The following is a 23,462-nucleotide window of genomic DNA, read 5'->3' on the forward strand; positions in this document are numbered from 1 at the left end:
CCCCGCCCCCGTGGTCCGCACGCTCGCGCGTCTGGGGGCGGAAGCCCGCGCGGGCCGAACCACGGTGACCATCAGAATGGGGAAAGGCGGAATTACAGCCGCCGCGGTGAGCTTGGGCGTAAGTGATTAAAGCACCTCTCATTCATTTTTGTATTGCGCCAGGCAGTCGTCCCTCTAGTAGCCTTAGCCTTCTCTGGCTCTCCAGGAATTCCGTTTGTGTTTTGGAATCGCCCATTCTTTTGCCCAGTCAGTAGACGAGTCTAAAAGCCGACATGTGGAGGGGGAACTTAGTAACGTAAGTTGAAATATTTGGTGAAAGACTAAGATATCCTAACCAAAATAGTTTGTTGAACTTACAGTTTCCTCTAGTATCAATTTTTAAGTAAATGATATTTTCACGCACTTCCGTGTACTGAGATGATTTCTGGTACCTCCCTGCGGCTTCACAAATAGTTTATTCCTTTACCGCGGGGCCCGACGGGAGAAGGAAGGGAGTGGCTGCCATGTTGGAGGAACCATCTGCTACTTTAGGTGGGGTAGCGTAGTTCCCAAACAGTTTGTAGATTGACCGAAGCAAGTGTGGTGATTAGAGTGGAGCACGCACTTGTCACAGGGGCGCTGTCGGAATCGCTGGTGGGCATATTTCTGCCCTGTGAGGTTTTCTGGGCACGCGGGGAGGCAGCAAGGCGTGGGCGCCCCCCTATCCCCTTGGGCGCCCCGCCGCACGCACATGGCCCGGCGGTAGGCGCGCGGTGCGGCCTGGGAGAGTCGGAAGCGCGACGAGGCCCGGCGAGGCGGCAGCGAAGGGCCATGCAGGACGCGGAGAACGTGGCGGCGCCAGAGGCGGCCGAGCAGCGGGCCGAGATCGGGCAGCAGCAGCCGACCGCCGAGCCGCCGCCGGGAGAGGAGCCGGCGCGGCCCGGCGCGCAGGAGGCGGCGGGCGGCGAGGACGAGGAGGCTGGGCCGGGGCCTGATCTGCCGGCCGAGCCCGCGGCGGACGGGGAGGAGAAGGCCGACGCGACCCACGGCGTGTCCCCGCCGCCGCCCGAGGATCCCCCCACCCCGGCCGCGGGCGAGGCCCCGGCGGGGCAGGCGCGGGACTCTGCGTCCGAGACCGGGTCCGAGGGATCGGGCGGGGAGCCAGGCGGCGCGGCGGAGAACGGCGGCGCGGACGAGCCCTCCTTCAGCGACCCCGAGGACTTCGTGGAGGACGTGAGCGAGGAAGGTGAGGCGGCGGGGCCGGTCTGCGCCGAAGTTCCCGATACTCGAACGCGGGAGGGGTGCCCGCCCTCTGCCTGTCGCCCCCACGTAGGGAAGGTTTCCGTGAGCGCCTGGATCTTGTTTTCTCCAAAAGAAGAGAAGGGCAGGGTGGAGACAACTTGGGGAACCAGCCACTGGCACTGCAGCCTGGAGTTTGGAGGGTGGTGAAGGCAGACGGCGTGCACGCGGGAGCCGTGGTCGAGTGTGCAGTGGTGTGGCCATTAGGGTCGAGCCGAGCTGGACACTCCATGTGCTGCACGGTCTCGGGTGACAGTTCTTCGTCTGCAGTCTGGGTGCCCCGAGTGACCCGCCAGACTTGTCAGAGGCCTGAGACTGACTCGGTGCCGACTCCTTAGGGGTGGATGGACGCTGTCCCTCGGGAGTGGGGAGAACAGGGTGGCCAAGCTGGGTTCCTTTGCCCGCGGTGTCCCACAGCAGCGTCTACCCCCAGAGAGTTGCTTAGGAGGACAGTTTGAGGCCGGCTCTGCCCGATTCCTGTTTGTGTCTCTCCTTTCCTAAGTCTGTAGGCATACCGTCATCCTTCTGTTGGCAAATAATTTTCTCGAGTTGTAGGATTGATTATCGCTTACTTTGCCTTTCTCTTTGCCTTGGTTCGACTTACATGCATTATTTCTGCTTTTTGCCTGAGAGAGCCTGTCTCCTAAGGTGACTTCTGATGATGGCTCATCTCATTTGTTTTTATGTTTGTTTTTAGCCATTTTATCTTTCCAGGCTGGGAGCACATAAGTGGATTCCTCTGCATATTGACCACCTTATAATAAAATGGGAAAAATGAATTAGACACCACAGAGGTAGCCAACTATACACCAGGAAGATAAGATGTTACCGCTTAAAGTTAGCTTTTTTGGAGATGTGTCTGATCACTCTGAGAATGAGTCAGAATAATAAAGGATATCACATAAAACGATAAAGAAGGTTTAGAGAACCAACAGAGTTGTTTGACTTTGAAAGATAAATTTATTTTTTAAATTTTTATCAAATGCTTTTGGTTTTTTTTCCTTCCAGTTTTACTGAGGTGTAATTGATGTACAGCACTGTATAAGTTTGAAGTGTACTGCATAATGATTTGACTTATTTGAAACATAATTTTAAAGGGCTACCTGTTATTGTCACTGTTGTCTTTATTTCGTGAGACAAAAAACATTTCAGCCTGAAAAGCAGGAAAGGCTCCACAAGCTAGTGAGGACTTGGGAGCCGCTGATCCCAGTCAAAGCCCTTCACCTGTAAGAAAATGTGTTCCTTGTGGAGTAGGTTGCTGGGAATTGACAGAGAGGCTGTGTTTCTGGGCTCACCCCCTTTCCCCTACCCCCCAGCCTAGACCAGTGTTCTTTTCTTACCACACCAATTTATCTTCTATTTTAAAATTTGAGTTTTGATTTTAAACCCTATTTTGAGCCCTTAGGTGTTTATTCACAACTAATTTTTTTTAAGCATTATTTGAGCACACCTAATTTACACAAGATTTCTAGTACGTGACTTCCGATGTGTGACAGGATACTGACGTGAGCACAGGCCATTCAGGCTAGGTGACTGCTGGGAGGGCCTTTGGAAGCCCTTGTCATCCTGATATTTTGCCACAGTGACCTGTGAGTCTCCTGGTCCTGAGGAGCAAAGACTGAGCAAGCTGTCCGTTTTCTTGAGGCCAGTAGCTCACATATGTTTTCTGGTACACGAGAACTGCCCTGTAGGGTCAGAAAGTGATGCTCAAGATGTTGGTTCTTTTGAAAATGGGCTGAGTCTCATGACGAGCCCTCTCGTAGGTGCCGCAGCCCCAGTGCCGTTGTCTTGCCTCCTTCCTCTTTGAGACAGGTGAACTCTCACACAGTTGCATCTTTTTTTTTTAATTAATTTATTTTATTTTTGGCTGCGTTGGGTCTTCGTTGCTACACGCGGGCTTTCTCTAGTTGCGGTGCGTGGGCTTCTCATTGCGGTGGCTCCTCTTGTTGCGGAGCACGGGCTCTAGGTGCACAGGCTTCAGTAGTTGTGGCATGTGGGCTCAGTAGTTGTGGCTCACGGGTTCTAGAGCGCAGGCTCAGTAGTTGTGGTGCGCAGGCTTAGTTGCTCCGCAGCATGTGGGATCTACCCGGACCAGGGCTCCAACCCGTGTCCCCTGCATTGGCAGGCGGATTCTCAACCTCTGCGCCACCAGGGAAGCCTGCACAGTTGCACCTTAATCAGTTTAATTTTTCAACTGCCTTTGGTGCTTGGTCAAGCAAATATGTGATAATGGTTTTAACTAAGTGTCTTCTTTGCTACTTAGTCTTGAGAACTGTTTCTTTCTTTATTCCCTGTAGTCAGAGTGGGAACCTGACTGTGTGGGCTGGTAATGATGAAGGAAGTGTGTTTCTTCCTGTGTAGTCACTATGCTTATTCCCTTAAGGGTGTGTGGGTGGGTTCTTCTAAACCAGACACAGTTTGTAGAAAAGCTGAGCTTTTTATGTTTGTAAGTTTGGGTCAGGCATAACAGGCCTTGTCACTGTTCGTTACGTCAGCTTTAAAAGGAACCCAAGGGTTTGACTTCAGTCTCTGCAGGGAAGATGCGATGACCTAATCTGCCTCTTCTCTTCTTTCTCCTTTTTGCTTGGCCTAAATTTTAGCTTCATTGAAATTTAACTGGCAATTCTTTTATCCAAGGTAGCATTTTCAGTATCATTCGTTAAAGGTGTTGAAGTTTAATTAGAGATAGTTTGTAACAGGGCTTGCCTCTGGAAATTAAAGGACTTTTTTTCTTTTTTGAAGACCTCTTAACCTTTTTAACACAAAAGTGAAGAAAATTCATCTAAAGTTTTGAAAATGAAATACAATAAAGAATATTTTCTGACATGTGTCCTGTATGGCATGTTGAAATACTTGAGTATCGTGCAGAAATTAGAGTGATGATTAGGTTCCAGACACATAGATACCTGAGTAACAAGCCATTGTTCCTCAGCTGTTGTTTAAAGATTACCTTGTGCACTCATTTTGCCTGTACAGACAGTCCCCAAGTTGTGATGGTTTGAATTACAGTGGTATGTAAGTGGGTTTATCAGGAAGTAACCCCACTGTAAATCAGGAAGGTCTGTATTACCAGCGTAGTTTCGTGTGGTGAGTATGCTTTGATGGCAACCTTAAAGATGTCTTTCTGTTCTAGCTCCTAACACGGTGCCTTGTAATCTTATAGCTTTCTAGACAAGGTGGCTAACTAACTGGGATTAGGATTTGTACAGAATTTGTGTTAAAAAGAGGAGGGTTTGCTTTTTTCATCTGATACTCCACTTACCCTCCGAGAGCCCATCTGCAGCAGCCAGTCCGGCATTTCTGTTGGTGCTGGGGCGTTAGGGTCAAAAGGACTCCAAGCCTGAGCCAGGCCTCGGATAAGATTGCAGCGGACAGCCCCAGATGACACTGAATCGCCCGGAAAACAGTAGGCCTCCAGTTGGCTTCGCAGACCTGTTTGCATTGATTCCTCTGTGTTTCTATTTCCCAGTTCGTTTTACACCTATCTTTTCTTCTTTTTCTCTTACTCTTGCTGACCATTTTATGGAAATGAAGCAATTCTGAGAAGTTTGAACACTTAAGATTTGGGTTCTTTGATCTTAATTTTAAAAGCGGGTGGCATGAACATAACAGGTTTTGAGCTTTGGACTGAAGTTATGAGCGTGAGTTGATGTTGCTCACTGTGCTCCGAGCACTGTTCTAAGCGTTTACAATTTAAGTCTGTGTGGCTGGCGTCTCCCGGTGATGCTGCGAGGTATTTCGTCGAACTGGAGACACCATCGCCTGTAAGATGCATCCCTGTTTGCTTGCTTTCCTGAGCTTCTAGTCTGTAGTCACCTGGTTGAAGTACCATTCTCAGTCCCGTGTTGTTTGCAAACAAGGCCGTTTCACGTAAAGAACATAGGGCGATGAGTTTGTTTTGCTGTAAACTGAAGACAGTGCCTGGTGGTGAATTTGTGATAGCAGTGGGTCAGAGAAGGCCATTCCTAGCTCACTTCGGGGTTTCTCTGATTTCTGGTGAAAGGCCATCCTCTTTTTTGCCTTCTTCATTATTAAAACCTCTTTGAAAAAATTCATTTAAAATCTTCCATTATTGCCAGAAGTCAGTCGACATATCTTGACTGTTGGTGGGAGTGTAAAGAGTTACAATATTTCTAATTCTTTCCAGTTTAAATTTTGAGTCAAGCCAGGGCTCTGATTTCTTTTGCTCACAGTGAAAGCATTTAGATTATTCACTTTTTGCTTTTTGGAAACTTGTTCAGTGTGCTAACCTAGTGCATTAACTTGGTCAAAAAAAGTCATTCGACAAATCTTTCACTTGTACAGAATTACTGGGAGATGTACTCAAAGATCGGCCACAGGAAGCAGATGGAATCGATTCCGTGATTGTGGTCGACAATGTTCCTCAAGTGGGACCTGACCGTCTGGAGAAACTCAAAAACGTCATCCATAAGATCTTTTCCAAGTTTGGGAAAATCACAAATGATTTTTATCCAGAGGAGGATGGAAGGACAAAAGGGTGAGTCATGTTCTCCAGCACGGAAGTGTCACTTGTGTTTTCTTGGTAGCTGACAGACACCGTGAAGATGGTCGTGTGCTCAGGAGCTCACTGTGAATGCGGGAGCATGGCCTCCCTTTGGCACTTTGGTCGCATTTATCCAGGCCGCCCATGGTCCTCGGGGTCATTGGAGGGAGGGAGAAGGAGATGCAGTGTGGTTCTTGAATTAGGTATTACAAGGTGGCCGCTATGCTTTAAGAAATCAGACCTTGATCTCTTCTTCATTGAACAGTTATTGAGACAATATACATCCTGGGTAAAGGGACCAACAGATCTGAAAGTTGGCGAGATTTCAGGAAAATTTGACGTGGTATTTTATTGATTCTAAGATGTGCTTTTTTCCCACATTTGTCATCTCTGAAATGGAGATACTTAGAATCTAGGAGACATTGTGTCATTCCGTGGTAACTTTTTTGTGGCATCACCTGAAATATTGTATCTTTTATTTATTTTTAAATGTATTTATTTATCTTTGTCTGCGTTGGGTCTTCGCTGCTGCGCGTGGGCTTTCTCTAGTTGCGGCAAGCAGGGGCTAATCTTCGTTGCGGTGTGCAGGCTTCTTATTGCAGTGGCTTCTCTTGTTGCATAGCACGGGCTCTAGACACGTGGGCTCAGTAGTTGTGGCATGCGGGCTCAATAGTTGTGGCTCATGGTCTCTAGAGCGCAGGCTCAGTAGTTGTGGCGCACGGGCTTAGCTGCTCCATGGCACGTGGGATCTTCCCGGACCAGGGCTCGAACCCGTGTCCTCCGCATTGGCAGGCGGATTCTTAACCACTGCACCACCAGGGAAGTCCCTGTATCTTTTAAAAATGGTAGCATGAGGTATGTGTCTTGCAGTTTGCTTTTTAAGTTCAATATTAGGTTTTTGTGTTGGTAAGTGTAATTCTAGTTTCCTGCTTGTAAACGCTCTGTGCTCTGTCATATCATATGACCGTTGTCTGTTTTCCTATGGATTGACAGTGTTTTGAACAGTGGTTAGGAACAGCCTAGTGTCTGTCCTCTTCTGAACACAAGAGAGGGTTTGGGCTGCATGAAGTGTCCCTCTTCAGAGCCACTGGCCAATCCCCGATTATGCCTGAGTGTCGCTACCAGTTTACGCTCGACCAGCAGGGATGAGAGTTCTGTTTGTTGCTCCACAAACTTGTCAGACTTTCACCGTTAAAATTTCATAAAAACATCAGCCTCTGGGTACAGGCAAAATTGTCTTTTATGGGACAGGAATGAGAAGGTGGTATAAACTTAATTTTTTTTTATTTCAAATTTTGGAAACTACCTAGAATAGTTTTAATTTCTTAAAAAAATTATCACATGCAGGCAGTGCTTCATACTTTTTCTATTTCAGGAACTAGGTGGAAGGATAACCTTTTTTTGAGCAGTTGCTTGTGTTATTTTTGTTATAATGAAACATTCTCTGAGAGCCTTTGTAATTTTGCCTGTAATACACAGTATCAGACTACCCATGTCTCTTTAAACAGTTTTGTTGAAAGGTACTTGACACAGTAAAATTGGATAGTTCTAAAGTGTACAATTTCGTAAGTTTTGGTGTATGTATACACCCATAAAACCATTACCGTAGTCGAGGTAAGGAACATTTTGGTTAATTAGCTGTTCTATAATTTCTGATCGTGTACTTAGAGACTTTGGATCTTTGCTAGGATTTTGTTCATGTTTAGAACTGTTCTGCTAGGGATCTGACTGCCTCCGGGACACGGCGGGAAGACAGGTCTCGGATACTCATGGCGGGTGCGAGCCCTGTGGAGGGCTGGGCGTGTTGAGCGTGCCCTGCCTGATCTTCACGTCTGCACTTGTGCAAGTTGCCCTCTTTCTCAATTCAGGTATATTTTCCTGGAATATGCATCCCCTGCCCACGCTTTGGATGCTGTGAAAAATGCCGATGGCTACAAGCTCGACAAGCAGCACACATTCAGAGTCAACCTCTTCACCGATTTTGACAAGTGAGTTCTGACTCAGCCCAGGAGAACCTGGGCATTTTCCTGAGCATGAACGGCCAGATGGTTCTGCCCCGGGGGCACTGGGTGCTTAGTGGTCTTTTCGGTAGCTGCATCCTCCTGTCAGACCACTGCAGGACCATTTCGCATCCCTGGCCAGTAGCACCCCCTGACCACCAGCGTCCCCTCACCGGTTGTGACCAATCAAAACCTTGTCCTTTCCCTCTGCGGGGAGGGCAGGGGTGCAGTACTGCCTGGGGTTGAGAACCACTCAACCTTGTAATCATCATCGTGTTGCTTCTCTTCCAGGTACATGACTATCAGTGATGAATGGGATATTCCAGAGAAACAACCTTTCAAAGACCTGGTATGTTGTATAAAATCTATATGTAATGGCAAGAAATGGTGGCTATCCTCTTGGCTTGAAGTGATGTATTCCTCAGGAGTTAAAGCTGCTGACTGAACTGGTCAAGTCTCTTAAGAGCAACAGTTATGTATTCTTTGGTTAAAATTAATGAAATGTTTTAACTCCCTTGCCTTTGGTTCTGTTTCTAGGGAAACTTACGTTATTGGCTTGAAGAGGCAGAATGCAGAGATCAGTACAGTGTGATATTTGAGAGTGGAGACCGCACTTCCATATTCTGGAATGACGTCAAGGATCCGGTCTCCATTGAAGAGAGAGCGGTGGGTATTTGCTGCCGTGTGGGGACTTACCTCATGTTTCCTTAACAAAGAGGAGTTTGGTGGGAATTCCCTGGCAGTCCAGTGGTTAGGACTTGCGCTTTCACTGCCAAGGGCCCGAGTTGGATCCCTGGTCAGGGAACTAAGATCCCGAAAGCCACACGGCAAAAGAAAAGAGGAGCTTGGTATAAGAGCAGGTGAGTGTCACGTGCTTTGAGGTTACGCCTCTGAGAACAACTTCTATTCTTCCAGCTTTGACAGGCGTCCTAAGAAGTGGTTAGGCTTCTTGTGTGTTCAGCTAAAAGCTTGAGGAGTGTATTTGTTGTAGACTTTGGACTCTTCGTGTTCGGCGTTTTGTTGTGTTAACATCGGCACTGATTCTTTCCACAGAGATGGACGGAGACGTACGTGCGTTGGTCTCCTAAGGGCACCTACCTGGCGACCTTTCATCAGCGAGGCATTGCTCTTTGGGGGGGAGAGAAATTCAAACAAATTCAGAGATTCAGCCACCAAGGGGTTCAGCTTATTGACTTCTCACCTTGTGAAAGGTAAGCTCTTCGAAAATTGCAAATGGAGTCGTGCCAGCCTCCTATGGGCAATTTTTTCAAGCTTTATTCTGCAGTAATTTTAAAGTTAAAGTAGAAACATTATAGGAAGAGTCCAGAGGACTCCCGTGTGCTCTTGACCGCAATTCTCCAGTTAGTATTTTGTTGCATTTGCTTTATTGTTTCCTTTCTCCACACATCTGCATAAACTACATCATCTTGCATAAGGGACTTGCGTATCTGCTGACTTTGGTATCGACCGCGGGGGGGCCTGGAACCAGTCCCCTGTGGATACTGCACGTGACCATCTGTTCTCTTTACCTTGTTGTCTTAATTAAAATCCAAGGAAGAGAAAGTATGAGAATTCCACATCTCTCATTCCGCTCGTGCACACAGCCGACTTTTGTTTGTAATCTCTTGGATCATTCCCTGTCCTGGTTTTATCAGGGAAACTTTTTTTTAACACCTTTATTGGAGTATAATTGCTTTACTCAGGGAAGCATTTGGAGGTAACCCTTGGAGCACCCTGGTGCCGAGCAGGATGAATGGTCTGTGCCACAGTGGCTCTGCTCCGTATTTCGAGCGGGGTCTCCAGGCGGGAGGACAGGGTCGGGGGAGCCTGGGGTTGGAGGAAGTGCTGCTTCCACGGGTCTCGGCTGCTGTTCTGGCGGCCTCGCTTGTGCCTGGAGCGTCTCCTTCTGGAGCGGAGGCGTGGACAGGTCCTCGCCACACCCACACAGCTGTGACCTTCACATGAGAGGACGTGGAAGCGTGCAGGAGATGAGGAGGTGTCCCCTCTGTTGCAGGTACCTGGTGACTTTTAGCCCCCTGATGGACACTCAGGATGACCCTCAGGCCATCATCATCTGGGACATCCTTACCGGGCAGAAGAAGAGAGGTTTTCACTGTGAAAGCTCGGCCCATTGGCCTATTTTTAAGTAAGTGGACCTGTGGTAGCCAGTGGTGACCTCTCTGCGGCCTTTTCTTCGTCGATGAGTCTGGCTCTGTTCTTCTTTCTAGGTGGAGCCACGATGGTAAATTCTTTGCCAGAATGACACTCGATACTCTCAGCATCTATGAAACTCCTGTAAGTGATTTATTTGATTATCTGAAAGTGAGCTGCCCCGTCAGTTGCTTGTCAGCTCCAGTAGCTTCTCGAGGACGCAGTGTTTTCCCTTAATTTGTGGTGCAGCCAGAAGGGAGAGAGACTAGTTCTGTGCCTTTCAGTTGCTCGGGTCCTGGATTTGGGTCTTGAATCTGCCAGCCCCCGCTTCTGCTGCCGCAGGGGGTTAAGGATGGGAGTTGGTGAAATGGGCTCTGGAGATGTGTACTTTGCTGCTGTGCGTGAATTGTTCCATTGTGATCTGTCACCCTCTGCTTACACTGCTCCCTCGGCAAGCTCACATTGTAAAAGGTTGTGTGAACCACTGAGACATTGGCATGGTTTAACTCCATTGTAACCTTGTTTTTCCACAGTCTATGGGTCTTTTGGACAAGAAGAGCTTGAAGATCTCTGGCATAAAGTAAGCGAATCTCTTGGCATGTGGCTTTTGCCTCCCTCCTCCAGCGCTCGGCCCCTGCACAGTTGCAGAGAACGCTGGTGCTTTGTCACCCTAGTGCCAGGGTGTCACGGCAGGCTTGTGCCTGCTGCCGCGCACTGTGTGTTGGCGGCCCCCGTCAGCATTCCCCGTTCCTGCACGTAGGGGCCTCTTGAGGGCCTCCTTCCTTTCGTGGTTCTGCCTTGGAACCAGAGACTTGGGGGCGCAGTCTTTGAGGAAGAGGGATCTCCACTTAGTTGAAAGTCTCTGTGTCTCTCTGGTGGTCTGTGCCATGGGGTTTGCGTGGCCTCAGTGAACTGCAGCTGGTTTTCTCTGTCAATGAGGAGGCACGTTTTTTGTTGTTGTTGTTGTTGTTGTTGTTGTTGTTGCAGTACGCGGGCCTCTCACTGTTGTGGCCTCTCCCGTTGTGGAGCACAGGCTCTGGATGCACAGGCTCAGCGGCCATGACTCATGGGCCCAGCCGCTCCGCGGCACGTGGGATCTTCCCGGACCGGGGCACGAACCCATGTCCCCTGCATTGGCAGGCGGACTCTCAACCACTGCGCCACCAGGGAAGCCCTGGAGGCACGTTTTTATTTACCTGAAATCTCTGGGGGCAGTGAAGTATCACCAGTGCAAGGACATTCACGCTTCTTCTTATTTTTATGTTTACATTCTTGGGCAAAACGATGGCTTCTAATTAAAAGTAAAACTGGGAATTAATTCTCAGTAAAATGCAAAAGTAAAGGTACTCTTCACAGATAGGAGCTCATGGATTGTTAGTTACAGCGCTTTTTAGGGTAATTTTTGCAGTAGAGAGAATTGCACTAATTCTTCTTTAATCCTCTTATATGTTTTGATTTGGGGTTTTCCCCCTTTAGCCCCTTAACGAATCTTCAGAAATCATGTAGCTGGGTCCATCGGCCTAAAGTTTATTTTACTTGCCTCGTGGTTAAGAGTTTGAGTGGGGTTTCAGAGCTTGGGGATTGAATCCTGTGACCCCTGTGCGACAGTGGGTGGTATTATCAGCACCTGTCTCTCTCCTGACGGCACAGCGTGTCTACAAAGCCCCCGAGTTGTTCTGGGGCCGGAGCCCATGCTGGTGAGCGCTGGCTGCTGCTGGTGTTCTCGGGGCCCGAGTTGTTCTGGGGCCGGAGCCCATGCTGGTGAGCGCTGGCTGCTGCTGGTGTTCTCGGGGCACCTGCGCCACCGCTGAGCTTTCACACAGAGAACGAGGTCTCTTGTTCTCCGCTCTCACCATTTCTTAGCCAGTCCTTGGAAGCATTTCATTTTCTTTGTTCTGCAGAGACTTCTCCTGGTCTCCCGGTGGTAACATAATAGCCTTTTGGGTGCCTGAAGATAAGGATATTCCAGCCAGGGTAACGCTGATGCAGCTTCCTACCAGACAAGAGATCAGAGTTAGGAATCTATTTAACGTCGTGGACTGCAAGCTACACTGGCAGAAAAACGGAGACTACTTGTGCGTTAAAGTAGATAGGACTCCGAAAGGCACCCAGGTAAGTGGATGCCAGTGGGCAGGGGCCATTCCTTCTACAGCTCAGTTCTGTTCGGGGGGTGTTAATGGATTTTTTGGTTCAAACTCATGACTTATTTTCACACCCACCTAACACCGAAAGTTAGCTGGTGTGTCATAGCTAGAGGTGTTGTCATATTCCAGCTGAGGAGTGTCATGTTTTTCTGTAAAACTTTGAGTGGGTGATAACATTCATGTAGTTTAGAGTTGACGTAGGTTAGCGTTCACAGGAGAACACAGGGAAATCTCTAGGCACCCACCTTCCTTCACTGAAGGAGTTAAAGTGAGTAGGTTGTTTCCTTTTAGAGTTTCTCTTTAAACACAGGGTAGCATGCCTGACGCAGTTCTGCGTCCACACTTTCTGTTGGTTTGCATCAGTTAATATTGAACTTATCCAAAAAATTGCATGATTTTTTTCCTTCTAATGGAAATATTCCTCTTCCTTTTACCAAAAAAAAGTTCTTTTAACTGTACAGTTACTGGATTTTATTGCATTCACACAGTTGTACAAGTTACCGCTGTCTTAATTCCAGAACCTTTCCATCACCCCCAAAAGGAACTCCACACCCATCAGCAGTCACCGCCATTCCTGACATCCTCTAATCTGCTTTCTTGCTTCCTGTCTCTCTGGATTTCCCTATTCTGGTCATTTCATGTGAATGGAGTCGTACACTCTATGGCCTTTTGTATCTGGCTTCCTTCACTAAACGTTTGTTCAAGGCTCATCCAGGTTGTGCCATGTGCCCGTCCCTCATTACATTTGTGGCTGAGCAGCGGCCATTGAATTGCGTCATGTTTATCCATTTAGCTGTTGATGGACACTTGGGTAGTTTCCACCTTTTGGCTGTTGTGAATAACACAGCACCCACTTTTTACATGAGTGCATCTTGAAACGCGCTGCAGGATGTTCTGCTGTTTTGAAATAGTTGGATCACTCCTAGTCAGTGGACCTTTATGGCACTACAGCTGCGATGTGTATTCTTGGACCTATCTGTGCTTGAGATGACCTTTCGGGCAGGTCTTGAATAGAATCTGGGTTGGGGGCGGTGGGATCCGATAGTTCTCCAGAGACTGTACCAGTTTCTACCTCCATCAGCTTTTTTTTTTTTTTTTTTTAAATAAATTTATTTATTTAGGCTGCGTTGGGTCTTCATTGCTGTGCACAGGCTTTCTCTAGTTGTGGCGAGCGGGGGCTACTCTTTGTTGCGGTACGCGGGCTTCTCATTGCAGTGCTTCTCTTGTTGCGGAGCACGGGCTCTAGAAATGTGGGCTTTAGTAGTTGCGGCACACGGGCTCAGTAGTTGTGGCTCACGGGTTCCAGAGCACAGGCTCAGTAGTTGTGGTGCACGGGCTTAGTTGCTCCGCGGCATGTGGGATCTTCCTGGACCAGGGCTCGAACCTGTGTCCCCTGCATTGGCAGGCGGATTCTTAACCACTGTGCCACCAGGGAAGTCCCCCTCCATCAGCTTTTGAGAGTTCTTGTTTCATCATTTTAATCACTACAGATAGTCATATGTCTTTACCAGGAGTATATGTTTAATCTTTCATTAAATTCTTAAATTGTCCTGTCTTCCTCATGCTTTCAGTTTGCAGAATGTTACCCCTTTCCTTTTCTTTTTTTTACACAGGGTGTTGTCACAAATTTTGAAATTTTCCGAATGAGAGAAAAACAGGTGCCTGTCGATGTGGTCGAAATGAAAGGCAAGTCCCATTGTCATTGTCCTGTGGTTGAGTTCACCTGTGTGCTGTCACGCGTACCCTTAGAGCTTCTGTGTGAACTCATGGCCCAGGTAGAATGGCCGAGACTCGGAACCCTGATTCACAGTGAGCGGCACCTGGCTCTAAGTTACAAAGCGTGCACGTGTTGAGGGTGTTGTCCTTTCCAGCTTCAGTCTCTTAGCGTTTCCAGTTGCCAAGTGAAGTGATGCGCCCTGTTTTTCCACACCACGCGAACTGCTTATATAGCAGAGGAACAGGGGTTCTCACCATCTTCCACACTTGGGAGAGGGTGTGAAGGGCAGGCCTTCATCACACGCCCAGTGACGGCAGCCGAAGGACTTGTGCTCTTACGTGTGCAAGTTCTCAGTTTAATAGAGGTGTTTTGTTTTTTTGGTGGGTTTCTTTGGACTCATGGAAACTTCAGATGCTGTGTTTCTGTCTTTAGGTGGAAAATTTAGGCTGTATTTTCTGTTTTGCTGGGGAGAGGAGGAGAGGAAGGGGGTGAAGTGGCCGCGCTGCCTGGGTAGAGAGGCGCGTGAGCCCTTGCGCCCAGGGCCGCGGCGAGGAGTGTGGGGAGGGTTTGTCCACAGGCTGCACTGCCCTGGCCTGCCCCTCCCCACCCCTGCGGCAGGACGGGGCGGGGCGCAGGGTGCTGTCCCTGCTGGCCGGGCGGCTCCACACAGGTGCAGCGCGCTGCCTTTGCTTCTGTGCTGCTCTCTGGTCCTTTGAATGAATTTAAGAATTTGGGGCATTTCTCTGGTTGAATAACTTTAACTGGTCAAGAACGTTCTGTTCCTAAGTGACCAAAAGGAGCTCACCCTCCTTCCCGGTCTTAGAACCCATCATAGCCTTCGCCTGGGAGCCGAACGGGAGTAAGTTTGCTGTGCTGCATGGGGAAGCTCCTCGGATATCAGTGTCTTTCTACCACGTGAAGAACAATGGCAAGATCGAGCTCATCAGTAAGTAGGTGGCTTGCACCCGACTCTCGGGACAGAGCTCGGTCGTCGCTCCGCGCAGAGCGCTTGGTGGGACAGGTGCGGAGGGTCACGTGGGCCGGTGGCGGTGGTGATGGCCCCAGAGGGAGTTTGTTGCGAAGGATGGGCCTTCTCTGCACTCCCGCGGGGCCCCTGTACTTCACTGTTCCGGAGTCCTAGCCTCTCCTCTTGTGGCTGCAGCTGCCCGCTCTGGGCTTGGGTCACATGCCCGCCCTCGGTCTGCTCCGCCTGGAAGCCCTGTCCCCCCTCAGGACAGGCTCCTCGCCCCGCCTGGACAGCACCGGGGCTCCCGCTCCTTGCTCTCCTGTCCTGGGTCCTTAGTGCCGAACTCAAGGCGGGTCCTCGTTCGCTGCCTCAGCGTTTCTCGTTGTGAGGACTGAGGTGGGAGGCCTCTTGCACCCACCTCAAGGGTGAGGCGCCCTCAGGGTGTGCTCGCCCCACGCTCCCCGAACCTCACCCAGGGCTTCTTGCCACAAAGGCAGGGGGGTCATCCCAGTACCTGACAGGGACTCCTGTGCCCTGGGAAGAGCTCTTCCTGAGAGATTTCTGTAAGTCAGGCTCACTTCCTGAAGTTTAGCAGTATTTGTGGTAGAACCCTTTCGTGGTGTTATCAGTTGGCTGTCTGTCACAAAATTGACTGTTATTAATTCCCTGCGCTATGAAAGGAAGTAGGGGCAGCTGAAGACTTCACGGTCTCTCGTTACCAAGTAGGTTATAAAAGAGCAAGTACATGAGCGCCTCTGCCTTCCGAGTGCCCCGCTGCCCTGCCCCCCCGAAGGGTCCGTGTCGGGGTCGTCGCACGCACTCCCGGCCTCCTCGTGGTGGGGACTGTAGAGCACGCCTGCCAGCAGCGTTCTCTTTGCTTTGTCTTGGTCCGAGAGTCGTGCCGGCCCCGCTCAGGGTGATGCTGCCTCACCAGTCTGCCCCCCCCCGCGCCCTGCTCCTTCCTCCTGAGTGAAGAGACCCTCAGGGCGAGGACCTGGCTCTAGCCCTTCAGGAAGTGAGTGGTTTGGAGAGATGATGGAGTTGAATAGCTTGTTAGTTAGAAAGGCGTGAGTCACTAGAGGAGTGGATTTTAGGCTTTTCGGGGTCGCACGCCTCTCTGAGAATCTGATGAAAACTGGATTCCTCACCCTGGTGTTGAGTCCCTGTGATAACACTAACCGTAAGTGGAGTCTTCCATCCAGTTACATTGTCAGGTGCCTTGTTTTGAACGTAAAATGTTATTTAAGATAGTATTGCAGCTTCAGAATCCCCCTGCCCTTTCTTCTTTTTTCCTTTTTAACTGGGTCATAATTTGAGGCGTACGGAAGGTGATTTTCTGACCTGTTTTCACAGGTAGCCGGCAGGTGTGGTACCTCCATAGAGTTGTGGTGTATACACCCGTGGGGCGCGGCGAGAGCCCACTGCCGGTCCTCCCGTCTGCTGCAGGCTGACCTCTGACACTTTCTTTCCTTTCAGAGATGTTTGATAAGCAGCAGGCCAACACCATCTTCTGGAGCCCCCAAGGGCAGTTCGTTGTGTTGGCTGGTCTGCGGAGGTGGGTTTCTGTCTGACGCGGGGGGCTTTGGTGTGGGCTGTGCAGAGACCCTGGCCCCGGGCCCGCGCCCTGGTTCTGAAGGTAGCGATGCTGGTTCTGCGCAGATGCGGTGGACGGGTTCTCCCACAAAAGGGTCGGCCCGTTTGGGTGAAGCGCTGTGTGGCGTCTCCATCCTGCTCCCCAGACGCAGGCCAAGACCAGGCAGATTAAAACGGCCTGGCCGCAGGCGCTTTCGCCGCGGGCCTGGAGGACAGGTCTGCGTGGTTACGCAGGACCTCTTGCTGGCGATCCCGTTACCATGTTGTAAGGTCCGTGTCTCCTTGTAGGCAGGATGTTCAGTCAGGCCGCGAGCCCATCTCGTCCTCTGGTTGGTGCGACCACGAGGACCTGGGCGTTACCCTCGCCCGCTCCCCCCTTAGTGCTGTTTCCAGCAGGACGTGTGCAGCGCCTGCCTCCGAGCGGCAGGACACCCCGTCTCAGCATAGGTGCTTCTTGCCGTGGCTTTGGAGGCCTGGCCTCAGACAGCCTTCCCTCTGAGAATAATCACAGCAGACACGACGGTGCTCGTGTGCCCTGTACATCCTCAGTCCCAACATCCTTACGAGGTCATCGCTGTGATTATTTCCACGTCGGTGATGAGGTGGTGGTTAGGGGACCCCGGGTTCCCGAGTCTGGCCTGTACCCTCACCCTGGAGCCGGGGGCGGGCACACACACGGCTCCTGGAGAAGGCCCACCGTGCTGTCTGTTCCCCAGTATGAACGGCGCCTTGGCCTTCGTTGACACTTCGGACTGTACGGTCATGAATATCGCGGAGCACTACATGGCCTCCGACGTCGAGTGGGATCCGACTGGGCGCTACGTCATCACCTCCGTGTCCTGGTGGAGCCACAAGGTACGGGGACCCGGGGAGCCTCGGTGCCACGTGGACCGGGCCGTGGGGGAGCGCGCCCAGCGTGGCATCGCATCACCTCCCCGCCTGCGTCTCATCCCAGCGGGCGATGCGGTTGACCCACTTGAGCTCCCGGCCCGGCCCAGGCCGCCCAAAACCCCTCTCCCCAGAGCCCCGAGGGCAGCCAGCCTTCTCCACGAACAGGGCAGCATTGTTTCATCTCTCTTCCTAAGTTAGAGCGCGTCTCAGTCGCTCCAGTCGGAGCCGGGCCGCCCACATGTGCCGCTGCAGCCAGAAGGCTTGTGGAGTGGGAATCAGGTGGTGCCGCTTCCCGACTCAGTTAGCACCCACCCACTGCACTGCGGGACTAAACCAGCTGCTCGCTGCGTGGCTCCCCGGTGGAGGGTGGGTCTCTTCTGGTTCGCACGTGTTTTCCCAGCACAGTATTTCCCTCTTGAGGGCTTCCTGCTTCGGACCGTCAGTACTTGGTCACCCAGCCCGTTAGGTCCTCTGTGCAGCGGCCTCTGACGGCACAGCCTTTGGCTGCGCGCGTTTCCTGAGTGGAGGCCACGCTGACCCCGAGCGCCCGTGCTCGCTCCCGCCTCGTGGCCTTTGCGTGCGTCCCCTCCCTGGAATGTCAGCTCACGTAGGTGCTGTGCTTCCTGCCATTCAGGTGTCACCAAGCGTGCATCCGCAGAGGCTCCCCTCCCCACCTGGTCCCCGCGTCCTCTCACCCCACTCTATGTTTTCATGGTGCTCAATGACATGCGCTCACCTCAGCCGTTGTTACGAGTTCCTTGTCCCCTTTTCCCGCTGGCATGGAACTTTGCAAGGACAAGGGCCTTTTCTCCTGTTCTGAGCTGTGTTCCCAGCATCTGAAACTGCTCAGCCTTCAGTCAGGATTTGCTGTCTGAATTGGGCTGTGAGAAAACGTTTGCCGTTTCTGTTTTTAACTTCTTGAAAACATCATCATCTCTGTCTTTAGCAAAAGATTTGAGGATGTGTCAGTGGAGGTAGAAACAGGATTCTGTGATCGCAGGAGCAGGTGTGGCACCGCCAGTGAGCGGGCTTGTCGGCCTGGGGCCTCCCTGAAAGGGCATGAAGCTGTCTGTGCACGGGCACTTCTCTGGGGAGAGGCCCATATCCTCTGGGGCCTCAGGAGAGATGCATAGCCTGAGGTTTGCAGGGCTCAGCATTTGTGTCCGTACAGATCACGCTCTGTAGCGTCTGGTTCACACGTTCAGTGTTCTCAGCTGGTGGTTAAACTTGCTGAGGACTCTGCCTTGTCTTTACTGACTGTTGTTGTTGATTGAGGTATTGACAGTTGAACCAGCTCGTGCATGTTTACAGACCAATTAGGGCAATTCTGTTTAACGAAGTGATGAAGTTTTAGGAACACGGGCTTTGCAAATGTCACTGGAAACAGCGTCTTGAGTAATAATCCTTGCGCTCGGATCAGGATATGTGGACCATGCCCGTGTCTAGTTTGTTCAGAGGTCGCCTCCGTGAGGCCTACCCTGACACTTTACAAACCTTTTAGACGGCTGACCACGCGGTGTTAGCTGCTCCCCGAGTGCTGTCTGCAGCGGGAGTCACCAGAGCGTAGCTTGTGGCACTGCCTCCTTTATCCAGCGGAGCCGTGTTTGGTGACGTGGTTGATTTCTGCTTTGTTAGCCCTGTTCCTCGCTGCTGCGCATGCTGCACTGTCCGTCAGGTACATGAGTTTAGGTGTCTCCCAAATGCCAACGACGTTGTTTGGCAAATTATTGGCTCCCGAACAGTTGTTGAACGTAATGGTTAATTTTGTCACTTCTGTCAGCACTAAGGATTCCAGGGCCTCTGCCTCCTGGTGTAACGTGGTGCAGGGGGCAGCTCAGCGGGGCCTGTGCTCTCTTCCAGGTGGACAATGCCTATTGGCTGTGGACTTTCCAAGGCCGCCTTCTGCAGAAGAACAGCAAAGACCGCTTCTGCCAGCTGCTGTGGAGGCCTCGGCCCCCGACCCTCCTGAGCCAGGACCAGGTCAAGGTCTGGTTGTGTCTTCGTCAGGTGTAGGCACGTGGGGGCGACGGACGCTGAAAGAAGCAGCTGCTGCTTCCTGTTACCGTTAGGGTGATAACGAGTGAGGAGTAGAAACGTGACATTTATGGGGGACCCTGTGAAGAGACGCAGAACGACTCAACCAAAAGGAAAAGAGTAGCTTCAGAGCGGAAACAGATTTTCAGGTTAAGGCCACGTCGGTACCGTTCCAGGGAGTTCGCACAAACTGGGGCGGGATGAGAAAGGTGGCAGGGGCAGTTAAAAAGTCCTGCTGGGATTTACGTAGTGATGGAGAAACACGCTGATGGTATCAGGACAGAGCTAAGGGAGCGTGTAAATCCCAGGGAAGGAGGACAGGCCGCCGACGTGCGGACGCTGCGTTTGAGCAGTCTCGGAGGCCACGCTTTGCTCATCATTGAGGAAGTCGTTCCACGTTGGCAGCTCTGAGGATTACATTTGTGGTTCTTGCTTTGAATGTGTAAATCCTGAGTGACTTGTCTTTGTTTCAGCAAATTAAAAAGGATCTGAAGAAATACTCCAAGATCTTTGAACAGAAGGACCGTTTGAGCCAATCCAAAGCCTCAAAGGTTAGCCTTGTCCCCAGGCCTGAGGGAGGTGCCAAGGGTCATCCCCTCATGGCAGAGAAGGCCAGCGCCAGGCCATGGGGACAGACTGGCGGGGGCGGCTCTGTGCCACCGGGGCCCAACTGTGGCCCTCGGGTGGCTGGCGGGTGGTACGGGCCACGTTAGAGGCAGAAGGCAGCGAGCAGAGGTCCCAGCTTTTCTGCCCCGAGAGTGTCTGTAGAGTCCTTATGTCATCCCGTCAGGTGGGCCTACTGCTGACCGTGCTTTCATTTTCATTTGGGTTGAGCAAAATTATGACAGCGATGCGAGTTGTTAGTTCTGTAAGTTCTCCGCAACTCTACCCACAGGAATTAGTGGAGAGAAGACGAACCATGATGGAAGATTTCCGAAAATACCGGAAAATGGCTCAAGAACTCTATATGGAGCAGAAAAACGCACGGCTAGAGTTGCGAGGCGGTAACTTTGTCAGCCAAAGATACACTCTTCAAAGCGTGTGGTTAAAGTGTTTTTCCTTTTTTTATCTTAATTTCCCAGAGTTTTCAGAAAACATCATGTGTTGCCTAAAGATTCTTAAAAAGAATCTTTCAAAGAAGACTGTGGCTTGCGGTATCTTAGTTCCCTGCCCAGGGATTGAACCCAGGCCCTGGCAGTGAGGGCACCGAGTCCCGAACACTGGACGCCAGGGAATTCTCTCTTTAAAAGTATCTTAAAGGGAATCTTTAAAAGACTCTTGAAAAGCACTGAGAGGTTCTTGCTGCCTGCGGGCCAAGGCCATAGTCCTTTCTTTGCAGGGGACCTTGCTGTGTTCACATCGGCCTCTTGGTGGGTGCGGGGCGCGCGCGCGCGTGTGTGTGAATGTGTTTCACAACTTTTCGCCCCACATCTGCACACGGTGTGACACACACACCCCCGCCGCCCCCTGCAGGTGTGGACACTGACGAGCTGGACAGCAACGTGGACGACTGGGAGGAGGAGACCATCGAGTTTTTTGTCACCGAAGAAATTATTCCTCTTGGAAACCAGGAGTGATCCGGGAGCACTGTGGTGAGCCTTGAGACGGGGAGCACACGGTGTCCTGTTTGCACTTCATTCCTGGTCTGCTCTCCCGCAAGTCAGAAGGCAGCTCATGTAAGGCGCTGAGTGAAGCCCAGTTGCCGGTACTCAGGGTTAGCCACGTCCTTGCCTGTGAGCTGTGAGGGGTCCAGTGCAGACCCTGGGTGTTCGGAGCCTTGCATCTGAGAGCTCTGGGCCTCATGCTCCCGTAAAATCCAGCAGGCCTTGGCCATGGGTGAGAGGAGGGCTGGGGCAGGCACTAGTGGTTGTTGCCTGGGGAAGAGGAGGGGGGCTTTGCTGGGCGAAGGCCTCAGGGTGTCCAGCAGAAAGGTGGGCCTCACCAGCTGCAGCACCCGTTCTGGTCCGTCCCTGGTTGGTCTGAGACAGGAGCCTCCAAAACCCCATCAGGTGGGGGCTACCCTGGTGGCGCAGTGGTTGAGAGTCCGCCTGCTGATGCAGGGGACACGGGTTCGTGCCCCGGTCCGGGAAGATCCCACATGCCGCGGAGCGGCTGGGCCCGTGAGCCATGCCCGCTGAGCCTGCGCGTCCGGAGCCTGTGCTCCGCAACGGGAGAGGCCACAACAGTGAGAGACCCGTGTACTGCAAAAAAAAAAAAAAAACAAAAAAACCCCGTCAGGTACAGCCGGAACGCAGGCTTCAATAACAGAGAAAAGACGTGGCGGCTCTGGACCTCAGAGCGGACATGTGTGGGGGGAGAGGAGGCCCGGGGCTCCGTGTGCCTCGGTGTCCGGCCGTGCTGCCTCCGCGGCGGGGAGAGCAGGGCCGGGGGCTCCGCGTCCAGGCTGCTGCTCGTCTGCAGGCGCCGGGCCGGCGTGGTCCCTCCTGCTTCCTAAGGACGTGTGCCGTGCGCTCACCACGTGTGCTCGCCTGGGGCCGAGGCCGCTGCTGACCACCTGATGTAGTTCCCTTCTTACAGGACAGCGAGCGGACAGTGTCCCCTTGTTGCAGCGTCACCGTGTGTTGTGCTGGAACCGAGGTCATCCTTTTGCGGAAAGCCTGCCCACTCCTGACTTTTCACCTGCGCTTTCTCTCGCCCGGGCTGTGGCCGCGCCTGGGACTCGCCGTCTCCATACGTCGCTGTGCCTTTCAGCCCCTGGTACCCAGGGTGGGGGAGGTTTGCCAGCGCTGCTCTCAGTTTTCTCTCGCTGGGTTTCTAATTGCACCGAAGACTGGGCCCTGCCTCACATGGCCAGCGCCATCCACAGCCGTGCGGGGTCCCTCCAGGGCTCCCTGGCCGCCAGCAGGGAAGCCGCTTGGGGCACCAGCGCGTCCCCCGCCATTCAGGTTGTGACAGGTTCTCTCAACAGGCTGAACGTGGAAATAAAAGCAAACCTATATGAAAAAGCTGTCTTTCTCCTGTCTTTGAACGTAGATAGCGGCCTTGACCTTCATGCTTCTCCCGTCTGCCACAGTAGCAGCCACCGCTGGGCTCAGTGCATCCCGCGCTGCGCTCGAGAGGCCAGGAGGGGCCGTCAGCCTCCCTCAGGGTGTCCTGCTCTGCAGCTGAGCTTTGAAAAGTGATGCGTCAGCCCAAACACAGTTTCTTCTTTTTCAATTTTTTGTTTCCTGTGCTTGTGGTTCACCTGATGAGAAAGAACCCTTTAGCCTTTTCCTCAGCTACACAGGTTTGAAGACTTCCATGGACAGTTGTCACTTTAGCCACTAGTACGTGGTCCTGTTTGAATATTTAACTCTTTCCCCCGCGGAGGAGGGAGTGAGCAAATCCAGGTAACTCAGCTCGTTTTCACCTGCAGTGTCCTGCTGCCTTCGGTGCCTTGTGAAACGGCAGCTTCTTCCACCTCTGTCTCTTTTCTCTCCTGGAACCTGAAGCTTAGTTTAAAAAGCAGCGAAGCACGGAACAGGTGCGCTTGGAGCTCACAGCCGTGACCTCTGTGTACGGTGGACAGACCTAAGACGGCCTTGCGGGGCAGGACAGGCAAACGTCTGCCCCCGCGGCTCGGCCGGCTGGTGCGGAGCGGCCCCGACCGGCAGCGGCCCCGCTACCTGGCCTCGCCCGTGTGAGCCGGCGCTTCGCGTTCTTCCTCTCTCGGGGCCTGGGCTTCCTCTGCGGCCCCTCATCCTGCCGTGTAGCTCATCCTCGCGCCCTCTCAGAGTCACAGCAATTCCTGTTTCCTTTCACGTTCTTTAAACTTCACTGTGTCGAGACCTAGTTTTTCTAATTTCTTGGCAGTAAGGAGGAAAAGGCACATGGCTCTATCACGTGAACAGATTTTTAACAGAGCTTTTGAAAGATTAACTTTTCACTGTTTTAAACGGGCTAGTTGTAACTTTTACATAGTTTGTGAATAAAAATTTCTTAAGCAATTGTGCTGGCATTATCTCTCTTTTTCTGTGAACTGGGTGTCCCACGGCCGGCCCTTTGTAGAAGAATTTCCCCACCCACCCGGGGGAGGGGCAGGAAGAGTGTCCCCAGCTTGGGCATCGGGGTGGGTGCCGGGCTCCTGGCCACCCACGCGGGCCTGCTCTCCATCGTGTCCAGAGCAGTCAGGATGTGAGGGGTCTGCCCTTGTGTAGGAACCTGGTGACGGCTCTCCAGCAAG

General features: G+C 51.9%; 1 protein-coding gene across 4 annotated transcripts; it reads left to right on the plus strand.

Moving 5' to 3' along the window:
• Nucleotides 1-35: 35 nt before the first annotated feature.
• EIF3B (eukaryotic translation initiation factor 3 subunit B) lies at nt 36-23,226 on the plus strand. Of its 4 annotated transcripts, none has more exons than XM_067705349.1 (19): nt 36-1,225; nt 5,584-5,776; nt 7,651-7,770; nt 8,074-8,131; nt 8,320-8,448; nt 8,836-8,993; nt 9,797-9,928; nt 10,011-10,077; nt 10,467-10,513; nt 11,835-12,045; nt 13,691-13,763; nt 14,618-14,740; nt 16,238-16,316; nt 17,071-17,209; nt 19,106-19,231; nt 19,753-19,830; nt 20,175-20,283; nt 20,753-20,871; nt 22,274-23,226. In XM_067705349.1, exons 1-18 carry the CDS (start codon nt 811-813, stop codon nt 20,854-20,856), a joined length of 2,361 nt encoding a protein of 786 aa, XP_067561450.1. In that variant the 5' UTR covers nt 36-810; the 3' UTR covers nt 20,857-20,871; nt 22,274-23,226. The 4 variants fall into 4 exon arrangements, with proteins under 4 accessions (XP_067561450.1, XP_067561451.1, XP_067561452.1 ...); XM_067705350.1 differs by lacking the exon at nt 22,274-23,226 and adding an exon at nt 21,804-22,245; XM_067705351.1 differs by lacking the exon at nt 22,274-23,226 and adding an exon at nt 21,818-22,245 and having other exon boundaries at nt 19,106-19,225.
• Nucleotides 23,227-23,462: the final 236 nt, after the last annotated feature.

This window comes from Pseudorca crassidens, chromosome 15 (assembly GCF_039906515.1).
Source record: "Pseudorca crassidens isolate mPseCra1 chromosome 15, mPseCra1.hap1, whole genome shotgun sequence".
NCBI classification, from domain to species: Eukaryota; Metazoa; Chordata; class Mammalia; order Artiodactyla; family Delphinidae; genus Pseudorca; species Pseudorca crassidens.

Coding starts and splice junctions, on each gene's coding strand:
- EIF3B (XM_067705349.1), top strand. CDS start 811: ATGCAGGACGCGGAGAACGTGGCGGCGCCAGAGGCGGCCGAGCAGCGG. Junction 9,929..10,010: donor GCCCATTGGCCTATTTTTAA/GTAAGTGGACCT, acceptor TCTTCTTTCTAG/GTGGAGCCACGATGGTAAAT. Junction 13,764..14,617: donor CGATGTGGTCGAAATGAAAG/GCAAGTCCCATT, acceptor TCCCGGTCTTAG/AACCCATCATAGCCTTCGCC.